General features: G+C 54.9%; 1 protein-coding gene across 1 annotated transcript in view; it reads left to right on the forward strand.

Moving 5' to 3' along the window:
- The first annotated feature begins 3,504 nt into the window (after positions 1-3,504).
- EPHA8 (EPH receptor A8) overlaps positions 3,505-16,089 on the forward strand; it is a 38,413-nt gene continuing 25,828 nt past the window's right edge. The window contains exons 1-3 of the mRNA XM_049875892.1: positions 3,505-3,598; positions 9,259-9,323; positions 14,458-15,121. Of these exons, the coding sequence (XP_049731849.1) occupies positions 3,505-3,598; positions 9,259-9,323; positions 14,458-15,121 (823 nt within the window). The remainder of the gene's footprint in view (positions 3,599-9,258; positions 9,324-14,457; positions 15,122-16,089) is intronic.

A 16,089-nucleotide genomic window follows, 5' to 3' on the forward strand; every position in this document is an offset into this window, starting at 1 on the left:
AAAGAGCATAATGTTCATGGCAGACATTGTTACTAGTTAAGCTAAAGTATTGTTTGGTTTTAAGAAGACTTCAGGGGATATTTTTCGTTTAAGGTTTAAAGATGATCTCAAGGCAATGGTTTCAGGGATTAATACAAGCTTCTTGGCTTCAGGAAGTCTGGAGTCCATGAAAATTTGAAATTCTGTTCTGCATTTTCCCCCTTTTGATCCGGATTCTTCTACTGAATCTTTGATCAAAATGTTCAGTGATGGTAGCTGGGCACCATCCAGTTCTCAGTTCTTCTGGTCTCATGACAAAGGGGCAGTTGTTCATGGAGGCAATTAGCCACAAATTCCATACCCTCCTCCTATTCCTGACTCTCCTTCTTCCCCAATTGTTCCAGGAGAATAAAGAGAGACCAATTGTTGTGTCTTGGGCAACTGCTGGAAAGCAAGCTGCTCTTCTCAACTCACATTTGTGAAATGAATTTATTTCGTTGAAGAGGATTCAGGATATGGAGACTGCTCCTGATAAGAGCTGCCCCTTAGACGCACCTAGAACGTCAAGGATTCTCCAGTTACATAAAACCCACTTTCTTTAGTTTCCTTACCTGCAAAAAGAGTAAAACCCAGATTTGTTTAGTTTGACCTTGACCTGGGCAAGCAGAACCCCAGCCCCCAGAAAAGCCTCCCCCCACTAATAAATATTTTGGGGAGCCCCATCAGGAGAGCGGATGACCACGAGTGCTGGTAACTGCAATCTGCATGGTACCTGCCTTTTTTCTGCCCACTCTCCCCCAGTAACCCAGGAGCCAGTTGCCAGCCACGGACTTTTCCATCTGAGGAGCCTGGCATCCTGAGGGCTTTGGCTACTTTACCCACAGGCTTGACAACACCGTGTTATTAAGATGTTTGAATTCGTTACCAACTTTAAAAGTCAGGAGATACTACATAAAAATTTCTAGATGTACAAATTCTCTTGGAAACATAGAAAATCGGGCTACATCCCTACTGGCAATGTTGGTCTGAGCTGGGCACTCTGTCCTGGTAGGTTACATCAGCGTATCTGCCTGGCTTACATGGGCATCGATCAGAGTTTGCCAACCTGGGTCTAGTCCAATCTGCTCCCTGTCCCCCTACCCACTTCACATCATCACTGAGCAATCACTAGCTAGTGTTGGGTTGAATGCAGCTGGTAACAGGGGGCTCACTACATTTTTAAGGCAGTTGGTCTGAGCTGTTAGAACCAACCAACCAGTTGCTTCCCAGTGAATTTCGATTCATGGCGACCCCATGTGCATCAGAGTAGAGGTGAGCTCCACAGTGTTTTCAATTGCTGACTTTTTTTTTTTAGTAGATTCCCAGGCCTTTCCTCCGAGGCGCCACTGGGTGGACTCAAACCTCCAACCTTTCAATTACCAGCTGAACACCTTAACTGTTTGTACCACCCAGGGGCTCCTGAACTGTTAGAAAGGATCTCCTAAATGGAGCGCTATCCCCCTTTCTGTAACAAAGAAAGACACAGAGCAGAGAAATGGGCTTTGGAATCAGAAATGAGCTTTGGAATCAGGCAGAAACGGGCTTTGGAATCTCCAGGATTCAACCAGCTGCGGATCACACAGGCAATGACGGTCTTTTGGAGCATCAGTGTCATTAGCTGCGCATTCCCTGCAGGGCTGTGCGTTGCTGTTGTTGGGTGCCATTGAGTCAGTTCCAACTCATAGCGACCCTATGTACAACAGAACAAAACACTGCCGGGTCCTGCGCCATCCTCACAATTGTTGTTATGCTTGAGACCATTGTTGCAGCCACTGTGTCAATCCATCTCATTGAAGGTCTTCCTTTATTTCACTGACCCTTTATTGTACCAAGCATGATGTCCTTCTCTAGGGACTGGTCCCTCCTGATAACCTGTCCAAAGTATATGAGACAAAGTCTTGCCATTCTTGCTTCTAAGGGACATTCTGGCTGTACTTCTTCCAAGACAGATTTGTTTGTTCTTCTGGGCTGTGTGAGGCTTAAACTATGACAAGTTTATAAAGTCCCTAAAGCAGGTTTAACCCTATGGGGCAGTTCTACTCTGTCCTGTAGGGTCGCTATGAGTCGGAATTGACTAGATGGCAATGGATTTGGTTTGGGTTTGGGTAAAGCAGATCTAGCACATGGCACATATTCCCCAAATGGCCTGGATCATTCCAGGTAACTTCCAACTCTGGGTCCACATTCTCCCCCCTGTGACCACCAGAGCCAGAGTGATTGTGGAGGAGGCTGAGCAATGGTCTGTGCCAGGTAGAAGGCCGGAGGCAAGGTCAAGGACTTACCCCTTGGGCACATGCACTCAAGGTGCAGCCTGCAGGAGACAGCAGGTCTATTTGCTTCCCGGATTGCCTGGCCACCAGGTGCACACGGGGCTCGAGGGTGGCAGCCAGGTCCCAGGAGGGAGCCTCTTGTCCTGCCCTCCCCCTAGAGCCTGCACCCCCCTCCACCTACCCTCCGCTCCCCACCCCCATCCTGGGAATGGAAGTGGATGTGGAGAGAGTCAAGGGTGGGAAGCGCTGGGAAAGGTATCATCATCACTGGAGAGCAGCTGGCTTCAGGGGCCCCTTGGCTGTATGTATGCCCAGCAGCATGCTAGGTGCTTTACCTGGGCCCTTTCATTTAATTCTCACAACCATACTAGGGCACTGATAACGCTCAGAGAGGTTAAGAAACTTGCCCAAGGTCACACAGCCAGGATTTAAAGCCTTGTCTGCTTAGCTCCCGATTCCCTGCACTGCACTGTAAGACCTCTCTAAACCGGGGTGGTCCTTCCAAGCCAAGTCCTGGGGTAGGGGAGGGGAGGCAGAGAGGGTGTTTCTACCTAAAAAGTGCCTTTGAGTTTATCTCTGAGTCTTTGTCCCTTAACTAGTGTGTGCATCAGAATGTGTCACCGCACCGCGTGTGGGCACGTATGTCTGCGGGTCCTGCGTGTAAGAATGTGCGCGTGGATGTCTCGACCGTGTGTCCCGTGTGTGTGTGTGTGTGTGTGTGTGTGTGTGTGTGTGTGTGTGTGTGTGTGTGTCCCCACCGGGGAATCCCCTGGTGGGTCTGTGTGTCCCGGTGTCTTGGAGCCGTCCCTGAATGTGGCTCCGAGTCCACGTGTGGGGCGCGGGGCGTGCGCTCGCCTGCCTCCGAAGGTGCGAGCGGAGTGAGTGTGAGCGTGTGCACGTGCGGCAGCGGTGTCCCGGCCGGGTGTCAGCCGGCCGTGGGTCCGCGGGTCGGTGGCCTCGGTGCGGACTCCCACCTCCACACCCCCCCCAACCTCGGTGCTGATTGGCTCGGCGCCGTGACGGGCCGGCCCCCGCCCGGGGCGGCGGCGGCGGCGGCGGCGGGCGCGGGTGCCCGCGTGTGCGCTGTGTGCCGGCGTGTGCACCGGGGTGTGCGCCCGGCCGCCGGGTGTGCGGGAGAGCGGGGAGCGCGCCGACGCGCGGGCCGCCGCGGCCGAGCCGGAGGGTGCGCGGCGTCCCCGCCCGCCCGGGCACGGCCATGGCCCCCGCCCGGGGCCGCTTGCCCCCCGCGCTCTGGGTCGTCACGGCCGCGGCGGCGGCGGCCACCTGCGTGTCCGCGGCGCGCGGCGAAGGTGAGCGGCGGCGGCGGCGGCGGCGGCGGCGGCGGGGCGGGGGCGGCCGAGGGCCGGGGGCGCGGCGCGCGCTGCCTGCGGCTCAACTTCCTTTGCCTTGACCCTGAGCGCCAAAGGGGCTGGCACCCCTGGGCCTGGGGCGGCAGAGGTAGCATCGTGGAAGAGACTCAGGGTCAAGGAACAGAGCGATGGAGATGGAGACAGGACTGCTGGATAGGGACCTGAGGGAGGATGAGGGACAGAGGCACAGGGAACTGGGGGGCAGAGGGGTAGGACAGAGAGCAGGACTAAGAGACACGGAGCTGAGGACAGAGAACTGAGTATCAGACACTGGGGATGAGGGGACAGGACTGGGGGACAGAAAAGGAGAGGAGAGGTATGGAGGAGTGGGGGACCGGGCAGGGATGGGGACTGAAGGGAGTTGCAAGCACTGGGGGACAGAAGGACACAAAGAAGGGGGATTAGGTTCAGAGGGCTGAAGCAAACGGGCTAGGGATGGCACTGAGAGATGGGGACCAAGAACCGAGAAACAGGGACTGGAGAATAGGGGACAGGATGGGGACAGGGGGTGACATGGATGAAGGACAGGGACTGAGAGTAGTGGGAGTAGGGCTGGGGGCCAGAGGCTGGAGGACTGGAAGAGAAGAAGGGACAGCAGTAGGGGGAGTGACAGCCAGAGGGGGGGCAGCAGGCGTGGGTAGGGGATTGGCCGTGGGCAGAAGGCCAGCGCCAAGAGGAGCCATGGGGAGATTGAAGGGGGCAGGGGCAGGGACCGTAGGGCAGAGGCTTGTCTAGGGCAAGGCTGGGGCAGTCCAGTCACTCAGGGGGCGTAGGGTGGGGGTGGAGGGTGGGCAGTCAGGACCAGAGAATCTGGAAGGACACTTCTGGTGGAAGGCGGACTGGCAGGGGGCACCCATCAGGCACCTCCAACATCCAGGGCCTCACACCCACACAAACACCTTAGGTATTCAAAGGCCAGCACAGGAGGCCGCTCTGGGTTCCTGGGTCCAGAGCTGGGCTCTCACCCTGCCTAATGCTAACCCTGATGAATGAATGAATGATCTTCTAGACTCCAAGAAGCTCCAGGGCCAGCACTCCTCTTCCATGCTGCAGCTGAAACACACATGCACAGATCCACCCCTTACACAGAGACAGCTCACAGAGAGTGAGCCATGGACACAGGCGTACTCACTGGATTCACACATATGGACTCAGGCCTGTGGGACTCACATGTGTGGACAGGCCCCCCACACGCTCACACACACAGCAGCCACAGTCATAGCCACAGAAATGCAGCCAGCACACATGTGCACACATGCACACCGTATACCTATACAGATATGAACATGAAAATCTACGCATCCGTGGACAGGAGACAGACTTCAAACCACATGCGTGCCCACACAAACGCATGTGCATGAAATAAAGCCACACAGAAATGGATAAACCACAGTCTCCAGTGCAGCTGGGGCCACAGCATCCAGCAGGGACCATTACAGGGTGGCCCAAGCAGGGGTGACCAGGTGGGTGGTGATGAGGCATAGGTTCCTGGGACGACAGTTGGGGCTGCAACACCAGGAGAGACCAAGGGCAGAGCCCCTCGCCACTCTCCACCCTTAGGATGGTGGTGGGGGCAGCTACTGGGTGAGTAGGGAAGGGGGCAGCCTTGGGGCACAAGAGGCCTGTGGCCTGAGAAGACTGTTCCCCAGGGCTAGGTGGGGGAAGGTGGTGGTATCTTTGCCCTTCAGGATTCTGAGGAGGTCCTATGGGGCCCTGGAAGTCAGGCGGTACACCCCCAGCCTCCTGCCTCCACTCTTCTCCAGGGAGGGGCCAGTATCCTCCAGTTTTGAAGGCTGGCAAGCCCCAGAGCCTCCTGGGGAGGGGACTTTGACAGCCCATCGGTCTGGGAGGGATGACTTGTCCGGGGGAAGGGCAACATTTGGGGAGGAGGTATTGTCCGGGAGGAAGGGCAGGAGGGGAAGCCTTTGTCCAGAGCAGGGGGAGGCATTGTCCAAAGACCAGGATCCATGCCCTATCCCATCAGCACAGCTAGGTACTCACAACTGGGCAAGGGGTAGAGATCTGCTCCATGGATTCCACATGGGACAGCCAGGAGTCCCTTCTAGCCTCATCCCTGGGCTGGCGCAGAGCCAGAACTGGCTGGGGTGACTGTTGGAGCTCAGAGAGGGGACCCCTGTTCCCAGCTGGGGTCCTGCAGAGGCAACAGTGCCCCAGCCTGGCCAAATGCCCCTATGCTAAGTCCCCCACAGTGACCCTGCAGAGCGGTCACGGCTGGGGGAGGGCCCTCCTGCACCTGCAGAGATGCCCCCTGAGCCCTGCCAGGCTCGCAGCCCCTCTCGCTCCTGGTGAGGATTATACCAGCACTTTGGGGGCTATCTCCGAGGCATCCATATCCCGGCTGACATCCCCTGGCCACCCCGAATTCTCCAGCCTCACCATCGTGCGCTGCGGCCTCAGGGAATGTAAATCAATTTAAGTATTAGTCTCAGCGAAATGGAATGGGGGAAGGTGACGGTGCTGGAAAAAAAAAAGAAATCGCATAATACCTTCCACAGCCAAACAGGGACAGGTTAGGAATTGTCTGTGCTTCTCAGAGCCAGAGAGGGACCTGTCTGATCCCCCAGAACAGCCCAGGCAGGTAGGCCCAGGAGGGATGCCAACGGACATCTTGCCGATGAGGAAACTGAGGCACAGATAGGTAATGTGATTAGCTTTGCTGAAGGGCCATGAGAGACCATGGAGTCCATCCTCCCATTTTGCCTCTGGAGAGACTGGCCCAGAGAGGGGAACTAACTTCACAAAAGTCATAAAGTGTGGCAATACAAAAGGCAGGACGGAGCCCAGCCCTGGTGACCAGTAGGGCCTGAGTTTGCAGGGCTGGGTGGGCCTGATGCAAGAATTCTCACTATCCCCGAGCAAAGCCCCTGCGGACTGGGGATTCCCTCAAGAGACACTCTGAGTTCCCTCCTACAGAAGGGGACAGGATGTGGAGAAGATAGAGATGGGGACAGAAGGAGGAGAGGCGGAGGGAGGGACAGAGAAGGGTCTGGAAGGAACTGGAACAAACAGCCCTGGAATCCTGTAGCCCTTCCGGAATCCAATAAGATCGACTTTTGACTTATGTTTAGATTATCTGAGCCCCTTGGCTGGCTGATCAAGAATCGGGGCAAATGTGATGAGGCTTCCCAGGGGAGGGGAAGGGCCCGGAAAGTGGGGTCTGCAGGCGGCTGCCCCTGGAGTCAGATGCTTGAAGGGGAGAATTCTGAGTGGTGGACATTCATTGGGGCTGCCCCTCGGTAGGTGCTGATGTGAGCAGCATGAGGCATGAAGTGAGAAGGAGCCCTCCAGCCGTGAGTCCCAGTCGGGGAGGAAAGGTGGGATGGGGAGCCCATGGGTCTCTTGTCCCCATCCACTCCCCAAAGTAGGTCCTGCTGGTCTGGGGGAGACTGCAGTGCGGCCCCCTCCCCCTCCCCACAGCCAGCAGAAGAGAGCTGCCTGACCCAGTTTTCTCTACATTGCCTGAGAGGGAGGGAGGAGGCGGGAAAGCTGCTCCTCTCTGCCTGCGCCCCTGGCGTGGGGCCGGTGCGGGGAGGGGGACATCCTTCCTTGGACGTTTGTTTCTCCCTTGATTCCACCTGGCCCCTGGGGTCCCAGGGAGGGGTGGAGAGACCCCTTCCCTGGCTCTGCCAGCCCCCTCTCCAGCGGCCTCCAGGGTCTCTGACAGTGGTGGGGGGTAGGTGAGAGGAGGAAGAAAATCAGCAAATAAGAGCATCCTCACTCCACCATTTCCTGAGGACACTTGTCTCCATCTCTGAGGGGCGGGTTTAGAGCTATGCAAATCTCAGGCAGAAGGAAAGTTCCAGGAGGGCCCAGCTTTAACCCTGTGTGACCTGCCCAAGCCAGCTGATCAGGGTAATTGGAAGGCTGTGGCTGGGAGAGGAGGTGCACGGAAGAGACAGTGAAATGGAAAGCCGTGGGCCTCCGGAGCTGAAAGCCCTCTTGTAGAACTGTCACCAGACAGATCCAAAGGAAGAAGAGGCTCAGAGAGGTAAAGAGACTTGCCCAAGGACACTCAGCACTAAGGGACAGAACTAGGATTTGAGCCCCGATTTCGTCTCAGTTCAGTGCGCCTTTGTACACCACTGGTGAGTGGGTGGGTATAAGGAGAGAGGCAGGACCGGTAGGACTTAGGGAGAGGGGACTAGTGTTTGTAGGGACCAGCCCGGGCCAGGCACTGTGCTCCCTGTTGTACAAGTGGCTTAACCCAAAGCCAGTTGCCGTCGAGTCAGCTCCAGCTCGTGGCAACCCCATCTGTGTCAGAGTGAAACTGTGCTCCATGGAGTTTTCAATGGCTGGTTTTTGGAAGGGGAGCATCAGGCCTTTCCTCCAAGGCATTTCTGAGGCTGACCTTTTAGCTTTTAGCCGAGCAAGTTAACCGTTTGCACCACCCAGGGACTTCAACCCTCACCTAACCCTTATGGACTATTATCCCTATTTATAAAAAATAGATGAGAAAATTGAGGTTCAAGGAGGTGAAGTCACATACCCACAGATACCTGCTAATAAGTAGCTGTGGTGATATCTGAGCCCAAGGATGTCTGACCTCAAAGGTGGTCCCTTGTCTCTACTGTGTTGGTGAGACTGCTCAGAGTTCCTGTTGAGGGCCTGATCAGGAACCTGGGTAGTTGCCCAAGGAGTGCTTGTAGCATAGCTTTGCCTTTCGGACCAGGGCTCCTTCCATCCCTCCACTCCCACCTTGGTGACTGCTCAGAGGTTCTACCTGGGCTCAAGCTCCCTGGGATGGTGGTCTTGCCTGTGGTTGCAGGTGCCCTGAATGCCAGCTCTGCAGGCTACACCTTTGAGGCTCCAGATGCCTTCCTGAATGCTCTGAGGCTCAGTTCTGTTCATCTGTAAAACAGAGACCATAATTACCACCTCTCAGGTTGTTGTGAGGGATCTAAAGCTCACGGCAGATGAGGCATATGAAGCTCCCACGGCAGAGCTCAGCACATAGTAAATGCTCACTAAAGACAGCACTTACCCCTCCACAGGTACCACACCAAGCGTGCACGGAGAGCCTATTAGATGCCAGGCACTATCCTGGGGGCGCTGATGGCTCTAAAGCCGGGGCCAGCCCTAGTGGTGCGGGGGAGACATGACTTCACAGTGCAGACATTATTGAATGCCAGCTTATCACATTAAGTGAGGCAAGGGTCAGACCGTCCTTACAATGACCGTGTGAGACAGGAACCGTTATCACCCCCACTTACAGAGGAGGGAACTGAGGCCCAGAGAGATGAAGGGTCTTGCCCAGGGCCACACAGCTTAGGGACTCTGGCCCAGGCCTGCCAGACTTTGGAGCCCATCTCTTAACCCCCTACTGCACTACCACTCTGCTCGAGGCAGGCTATATTCTGGGAGTTAAGAAGATTGCTCTTGGCCAAGGTGGAGGAAGGCCTCATGGAAGAGAGGAAACTTGAACTGAGCCTTGAAGGAGATGAGAAGCGGGAAAGGGCAGACCCGGGAGAGGAGCCCGTGTGTTGGGGAATGAGAGCGGGTCCGTGTGGTCGGTCGGGCTGCCCCTGAGGAGTGAGGAAGGGGCCATGGTGGTCTGATATGCCCTTGTTTCTGTTTTGCAGTGAACTTGCTGGACACATCGACCATCTACGGGGACTGGGGCTGGCTCACATATCCAGCTCACGGGGTGAGTGATGGGCAGTGGGGGCAGCAGCCCCCTGGGCCCCGGGCAACATCATCCCTCCGTAATCAGAGAGAGCCTCAGGCTATAGAACCCTTGTGCCCCAGATATGCAGACCCTCATTTCTGGGCTGTGGGTCTACGGTTCACAACATGCCAAGGCTGGGTCCAGGGCAGCCTGGGCTGTGGAATTGTTGAGGCAGGGCAGGAGGCCCTGGCCTGACCTTGGCCCCTCCAGGATTGGTCCCCTCCCTCATGGATGCCTCCCCTCACCAGGAGCTGCCTGAACCACCCCCCCGCCTCCGCCAAATTTGTTCCTCTTTTCTCTGTCAACCAGCTGGGTGGCACTGCCAGCCCCCACTGTGGCCAAACTCTCAGGCCCATTTTGGCCTCCACAGTGGCCCTGAGCTCAGCCCCTCAGGTCATTGTGGTCATGTGATTGCAGGAGATGCCCCCTCCTACCCTCCTGGGCACAGGCATTGTAACCCCCAGGTATCCAGCAACAAGTCTACATGGCCTGCTCCTCCCTTCTCTCATCCAAACCCCAGAACTGAACTGGCTCTGCCCATGCGGGGGTCTGGCCTGTGATGGGGATTCATGTCTCAGGAGCCTGATTCCACGGTGAGGCCCCATGACTTGCCTGGACATTGGCTGATTGGGCATTTCTTCTGAGACCCTGCAGCTAGGAAGGAGCAGGCCTGGCCCAGGTTGGCACTGGGGCATCTGCCCGTCTCTCCCGCCCAGAGCTCAGGGCTTGATCTTTAGGGTAGGGAAGAGTCATAAGGTGTTAAGCAGGTGAGGAACACGACCAGACATGTGTTTTGTTTTGTATGTTTGTTTTATATATATATTTTATTGTGTTTTCGATGAAAGTTTACAGCTCAAGTTAATTTCTCATTCAAAAATTTATGCACATATTGTTTTGTGACATTAGTTGCAATCCCCTTAATGTGACAGCACACTCCCCGTTTCAACCCCAGGTTTCCTGTGTCCATTCATCCACTTCCTGTCCCTTCCTACCTTCTCGTCTTGCTTTTGGACAGGAGCTGCCCGTTTGGTCTCGTGTATTTGATTGAACTAAGAAGCACGTTTCTCACATGTGTTATTTTTTGTTGTATAGGCCTGTTTAATCTTTGGCTGAAAAGTGGACTTAGGGAATGGTTTCAGTTTTAGGTTAGCAGAGTGTCCAGGACCATAGTTTCAGGGGTTCCTCCAATCTCCGTCAGACCGGTAAGTCTGGTCTTTTTTTCATGAATTTGAATTCTGTTATGCATTTTTCTCCCGGGACTCTCTGTTGTGATCCCTGTCAGAGCAGTCGTTGGTGGTAGCCAGGCAGCATCTAGTTCTTCTGATCTCAGGCTGCTAGAGTCTCTAGTTCATGTGATCCTTTACTCCTCTGGGCTAATGTTTTCCTTGTGTCCTAGGTTTTCTTCATACTCCGTTGCTCCGAGTGGGATGGGACCAATAGATATATCTTAGATGGCCGCTCGTAAGCTTTTAAGACCCCAGACGCTACTCACCAAAGTGGGATGTAAAACGTTTTCTTTGTGAACTATGTTATGCCAGTTGACCTAGATGTATCCTGAGACTGTGTTCCCCAGCCCTCCAGCCCCAGCTACTCAGTCCCCCAGAGTGTTTGGATGTGTCTAGGAAACTTCCATGCTTTTCCTTTGATCCAGTTGTTCTGGCTTCCCCTATATTGTGTGTTGTCTTTCCCTTTACCAAAGTTAACGCTTGTCTACTACCCAGTTAGTGATTTTCCTTCCTTCTCCCTCCCCACCCTCATAACCATCAAAGAATCCTTTTTTTCTGAGTGTAGGTGTTTTCTTGAGTTCTTATAATTGTGGTCTCATACAATATTTCTACTTTTGTGATTAACTTATTTCACTCAGCATAATGCCCTCTGGCTTCATCCATGTTGTGAGATGTTTCATGGATTATCGTTGTTCTTTATGGTTGCATAGTATCCCATGGTGTGTCTGTACCATAATTTGTTTATCCTTTCATCTGTTGTTGGGCATCTAGGTTGTTTTCACCTTTTAGCTATTGTGAACAGTGCTGCAATGAACGTGGGTGTGGATATGTCTATTCCTGTAACGGCTCTTACTTCTCTAGGGTATCTTCCTAGGAGTGGGATTGCTAGATTGTATGGTATTTCTATTTCTAGCTTTTTAAGGAAGCGCCATACCATTTTCCAAAGTGGTGGTACCATTTTATTTTCCCAGACGTGTGTTTTGGACGACCAAACCGGTACCCCTGGGTTCCTTTGTTTGCATGGCAGTGCAAAGTGTGGCTCAGAGTTCTCTCTTATCAGTTGGGAGTTAGAACAAAGAATAGCAGCTTCTATTCACATGGCTTCTAACAATTCACAGACATCATCACATTGAATCCCAACAGCCCATCCTGCAGGGTGAGTGCAGCCACCCCATTTCACAGATGGGGAAGCCAAGGCTCAGGCAGCAAGAAATAACTTACCCACCATCAGCCAGTTTCCAAGTGATGGCGAGTTGGGGCTCGCATTCGGATCTGTCTGGGCCAGACCCCATGTTGAATCCGTTATATCGCCTTGCAAAATGCGGGTAGTCAGGCCTGGTCTGTGTCCTCATTGTGAGGAGTGGGAAGCACCCCTGCATTGGCTGGTGAGCCAGGGACACCTCTCATTTTTATGGGAGATTCATAGAGTGTAAAACAGATGAGGAACACGACCAGATGTGTGTTTTAGACGACCACTCTGGTGATCTAAGAGATCGGAGTTGCCCAGAGAGGAGAGATGGCTAGACAAGACCCTGGCCTCCAAACCCTAGACCTTGAACCCGTGCCAGTCTACAGGTGAAGCATGCAGATGCCCCCTCTGTGGAGGCCTGGGAGGGGCCTGGGAACCGTTTGTTTAATAAGCTTCCCAGGTGATTTTCCTGCCCAGCTGGTTGAGGGGCCCTTGGAGATGGTCCTGCAGGTTCTGTCCACCCCTAAGCCTGGGTTCAAGAGTCATCTAGGGCTGTCTCTAGTAGGTAGCACAGCCCAAAAGGCAAGGACGTTGGGTCCAGATGACAGTGCTCTGCTTCCAGTAATCAGTGTGGCTTGGGTAAGTCACCTATCTCACCTTGACCTCCTGGTTTATGCTCTGGGAATAATAATGGATGCTCCATGCGGTTGTCGCCAATGGGATAATGTGTGAAAAGGGCCTGGCGTTTTACTGATGAGAAACAGGAAGCTCCGAAAGGTTAAGGGGGCAGGAAGTCTGGCCCAGAATGTAAGCTCTTAGCAGGCACACCCCTCCCTCTGCTCCCAGGTACACCCCCCGCCCCCACCACTGGGACGTGCTCTGCCTCATCTGATGAGTTAATAGCTACTAACAGTGCCTTGGGGCCCTGGTGGTGTAGTGGTTAAGAGCTCGGCTGCTAATCAAAAGGTCAGCAGCTCAAATCCACCAGCGGCTCCTTGGAAACCCCATGGGGCAGTTCTACTCTGTTCTATAGGGTCGGTATGAGTCGGAATCAACTCGACGGCAGTGGGTTTGGTTTTCAGTTTTCAGCACTGCCTTGGTTGGTACAAACAGTTAATGCACTCAGCTGCAAACCAAAAGGTTGGAGGTTTGAGTCCACCCAGAGACACCTCAGAAGAAAGGCCTGGCAATCTACTTCTGAAAAATCAGCCATTGAAAACCCTATGGAGCACAGTTCTACTCTGACACCCGTGGGGTTGCCACTTGATGGCAACTGGTTGGTTAGTGCTGTCTTAGGTGAGAGGGCACATTCATTTCCATTGTCTCCCTTGAGCCTCACCACTCCCTAGGATAGATGGGAAAGGCAGACATTCGCTACCCCATTTTATGGATGAGAAGCCCGAGGCTCAGAAGCAGGATGTGATGTCCCCAGGGCCGCACAGCTGGTTGGCTGCATTCTGTTCCAGGAAGAGGACAGAGTTGCAGCACGAAGGCAGGGTTGGACGAGGATGTCCTGGGATCAGTTTCTCAGACCAGAGAGGTGGCCAGGATGGCAGTGGCACCCAGCATTGGTGGGGGTGCCCCAGGTGGAGGTCAGGGCTGATTCTGGCCCTACACCCAGCTCTTGGGCATCCCTGCCACTGTCCACATCTCCAGCAGCTCCTGGGCTGGCAGGGCTGGACCGGGACACCAGCACTGGTGAGGCGGCTGGAGCCGACACAGATGAGCTGATTAATTTATCTGGAGCCCTGGCAGGAAACAGACAGTGAGCAGCTGGCCAGCTCTTTGGTGCTCCATTAATTGCCACAATGACTTTAACCCCAGATGTGACGCAGTGTTGCCCAGAGGCCCTGGCTGCAGAGTGGGGCACAGGGCAGGGGTCCTTGGGGTATGGAAGCAGAATGCATAACCTCTTTCAGGTGAGTCTGGAATGCCCTGGAGCCCTTTTGGAAGCAGGACTTCTTCCCCGGTGGCCCCTGGAGGCAGGTGGGCTGGGAAGACGCTGGTAGCTCAGCGCTGTATCTGCCCCGTTCGTCAAGTGCGTCCCCATACCAGCCTGAGCTAGGCACTTTGCAGGCATTTTCTCAAACCTCACTGAGTGGGGCCTCTTGGAGACCCATTTTACAGATGTGGGCACTGAGGGTTGAGACCAGCCAGCTGGCCAAGAGGGCATCAGGCAGAGGGGCTTGTGTCAGGCAGAGGGGCTTGTGTCGGACAGGAAGAAACTCATGCCCATGGTTGCTGCTTGACCTCCATGGATTCACAGAGCACCATGGGGAGTGGTCTTCAGTGCTCCTCTTTTTAAAGCAAAAGTGGAGCCTTAGTTCAAGCACAATTGCACATACCCGTTGCTGTCGATAGATACCAAATAGAGGAAACGGATCAAGGTGTTGCTGCCCTGGTGGAAGCCAGCACAGAGACCTCAGCCCGTTCCCTCCTTCTGCCCCCCAGTTCCTCCTCAGAGCCCTCAAAGTCCAGTTCCCCAGAGGATGTGGCACTCTGTGAGACCACACCTGTTTGGTGCCAGGCATCTGGTAGCTATGACAATCCACCAGAAGTTCAGCTCCTTGAGGACAGAGAACATTCTAGTGGTCTTCCCCAGCACACCCCTAGCACAATGCCTGGCATGTGGCAAGGGCATCTGGCTAAAGTGAAGGATGCTGACCCTGCCTTCTGGCTGTGCTCTCTCTGCCCACAGTGGGAGTCCATCAACGAGGTGGACGAGTCCTTCCGGCCCATCCACACCTACCAGGTGTGCAACGTCATGAGCCCCAACCAGAACAACTGGCTGCGCACCAGCTGGGTGCCCCGTGACGGTGCACGACGTGTCTACGCTGAAATCAAGTTCACCCTGCGCGACTGCAACAGTATGCCCGGTGTGCTGGGCACCTGCAAGGAGACCTTCAACCTGTATTACCTGGAGTCAGACCGCGACCTGGGTGCTCGCACGCAGGAAAGCCAGTTCCTCAAAATTGACACCATCGCGGCCGACGAGAGCTTCACGGGTGCCGACCTGGGCGTGCGGCGCCTCAAGCTCAACACCGAAGTGCGCGGTGTGGGCCCTCTCAGCAAGCGCGGCTTCTACCTCGCCTTCCAGGACATCGGCGCCTGCCTCGCCATCCTCTCCCTTCGCATCTACTACAAGAAGTGCCCAGCCATGGTGCGCAACCTGGCAGCCTTCTCGGAGGCGGTGACTGGGGCTGACTCATCCTCACTGGTGGAGGTGCGGGGCCAGTGTGTGCGGCACTCCGAGGAGCGGGACACACCCAAGATGTACTGCAGCGCCGAGGGCGAGTGGCTGGTGCCCATTGGCAAATGCGTGTGCAGTGCTGGCTATGAGGAGCGGCGGGATGCCTGTGTGGGTGAGCGTGCCACGGCATGGGTGGGGCGGCAGGAGGCTCCAGCTGGGGGGGATGTCATAACCGGTAGGCATCAGGGTGGCGCACATAGCTCTGGGAAGATGGGTAAACTAAGCACAATACCAGGACGCCGGTGTGTGTGTCAGGCAGGCGGGAAACAGACTACAGCCAGGTAGTCGACTCAGTGGGCATCGTGGAGGGCACAGCTAAGGGCATCTGTGGGATTGGGCCCACTACTGGGTACGCATCTGTGTTAGGCAAAAATACTGCTAGCTAACTTATGCCAGGCATTATTCTAATCACTTTTCGTGTATTCGTTTAATCCCCATAACTACCATATGACATAGGAACAGTTATTATTATCCTGGTTTTATAGACAAGGAAGCTGAGGCACAAAGAGGTGAAGGGGTCGCCCAACGTCACACAGCTAGGAAGTGGCAGAGCTGTGATTTGAATCCAGAAGTCTCGCCACAGAGTCCATGCTCTTAACCATTCAACTTAGAGACCATGGGGCCCGGGGTGAGTGAGTGCAGAAAGGGGGCGTCCTGGAGGTCTGCAGGCAGGGGCACCCAGAGAGCACAGTCTGGGCTGGATGATGTGTCACTGGGGCACCGGAACCAGGTTCAAGGAGAACTTACCCAGGGATCTGTGGGCAAGGACAGCCAAGGTGCTTGTGAAAGAGGACAGCTGAGATCATTGGGTCATGACATAGCATGGCACCTGTAGCTGGGGTGTCCTGCCGGGATGCCCATGTCAGAGCTAGGGACAGGGCCTGTGCGTGGGTGAGCACAGAACCCAGGCTGCGTGCATATGTGCACACACATGTGTACATGTGCATACGTGTGTGTGTGAACATGCAGGTTTCCATATGTGTTTATGTGTGTATGTGTGTGTATGCATGTGTGGTCAGCCGGCCCGTCTGTGAGGAGTGTAGCCAGGCATCCCGAGAGAACAGGAAGCACTAGGAGAGC

The sequence above is a fragment of the Elephas maximus genome, chromosome 3, assembly GCF_024166365.1.
Source record: "Elephas maximus indicus isolate mEleMax1 chromosome 3, mEleMax1 primary haplotype, whole genome shotgun sequence".
In the NCBI taxonomy this organism is placed as follows: Eukaryota; Metazoa; Chordata; class Mammalia; order Proboscidea; family Elephantidae; genus Elephas; species Elephas maximus.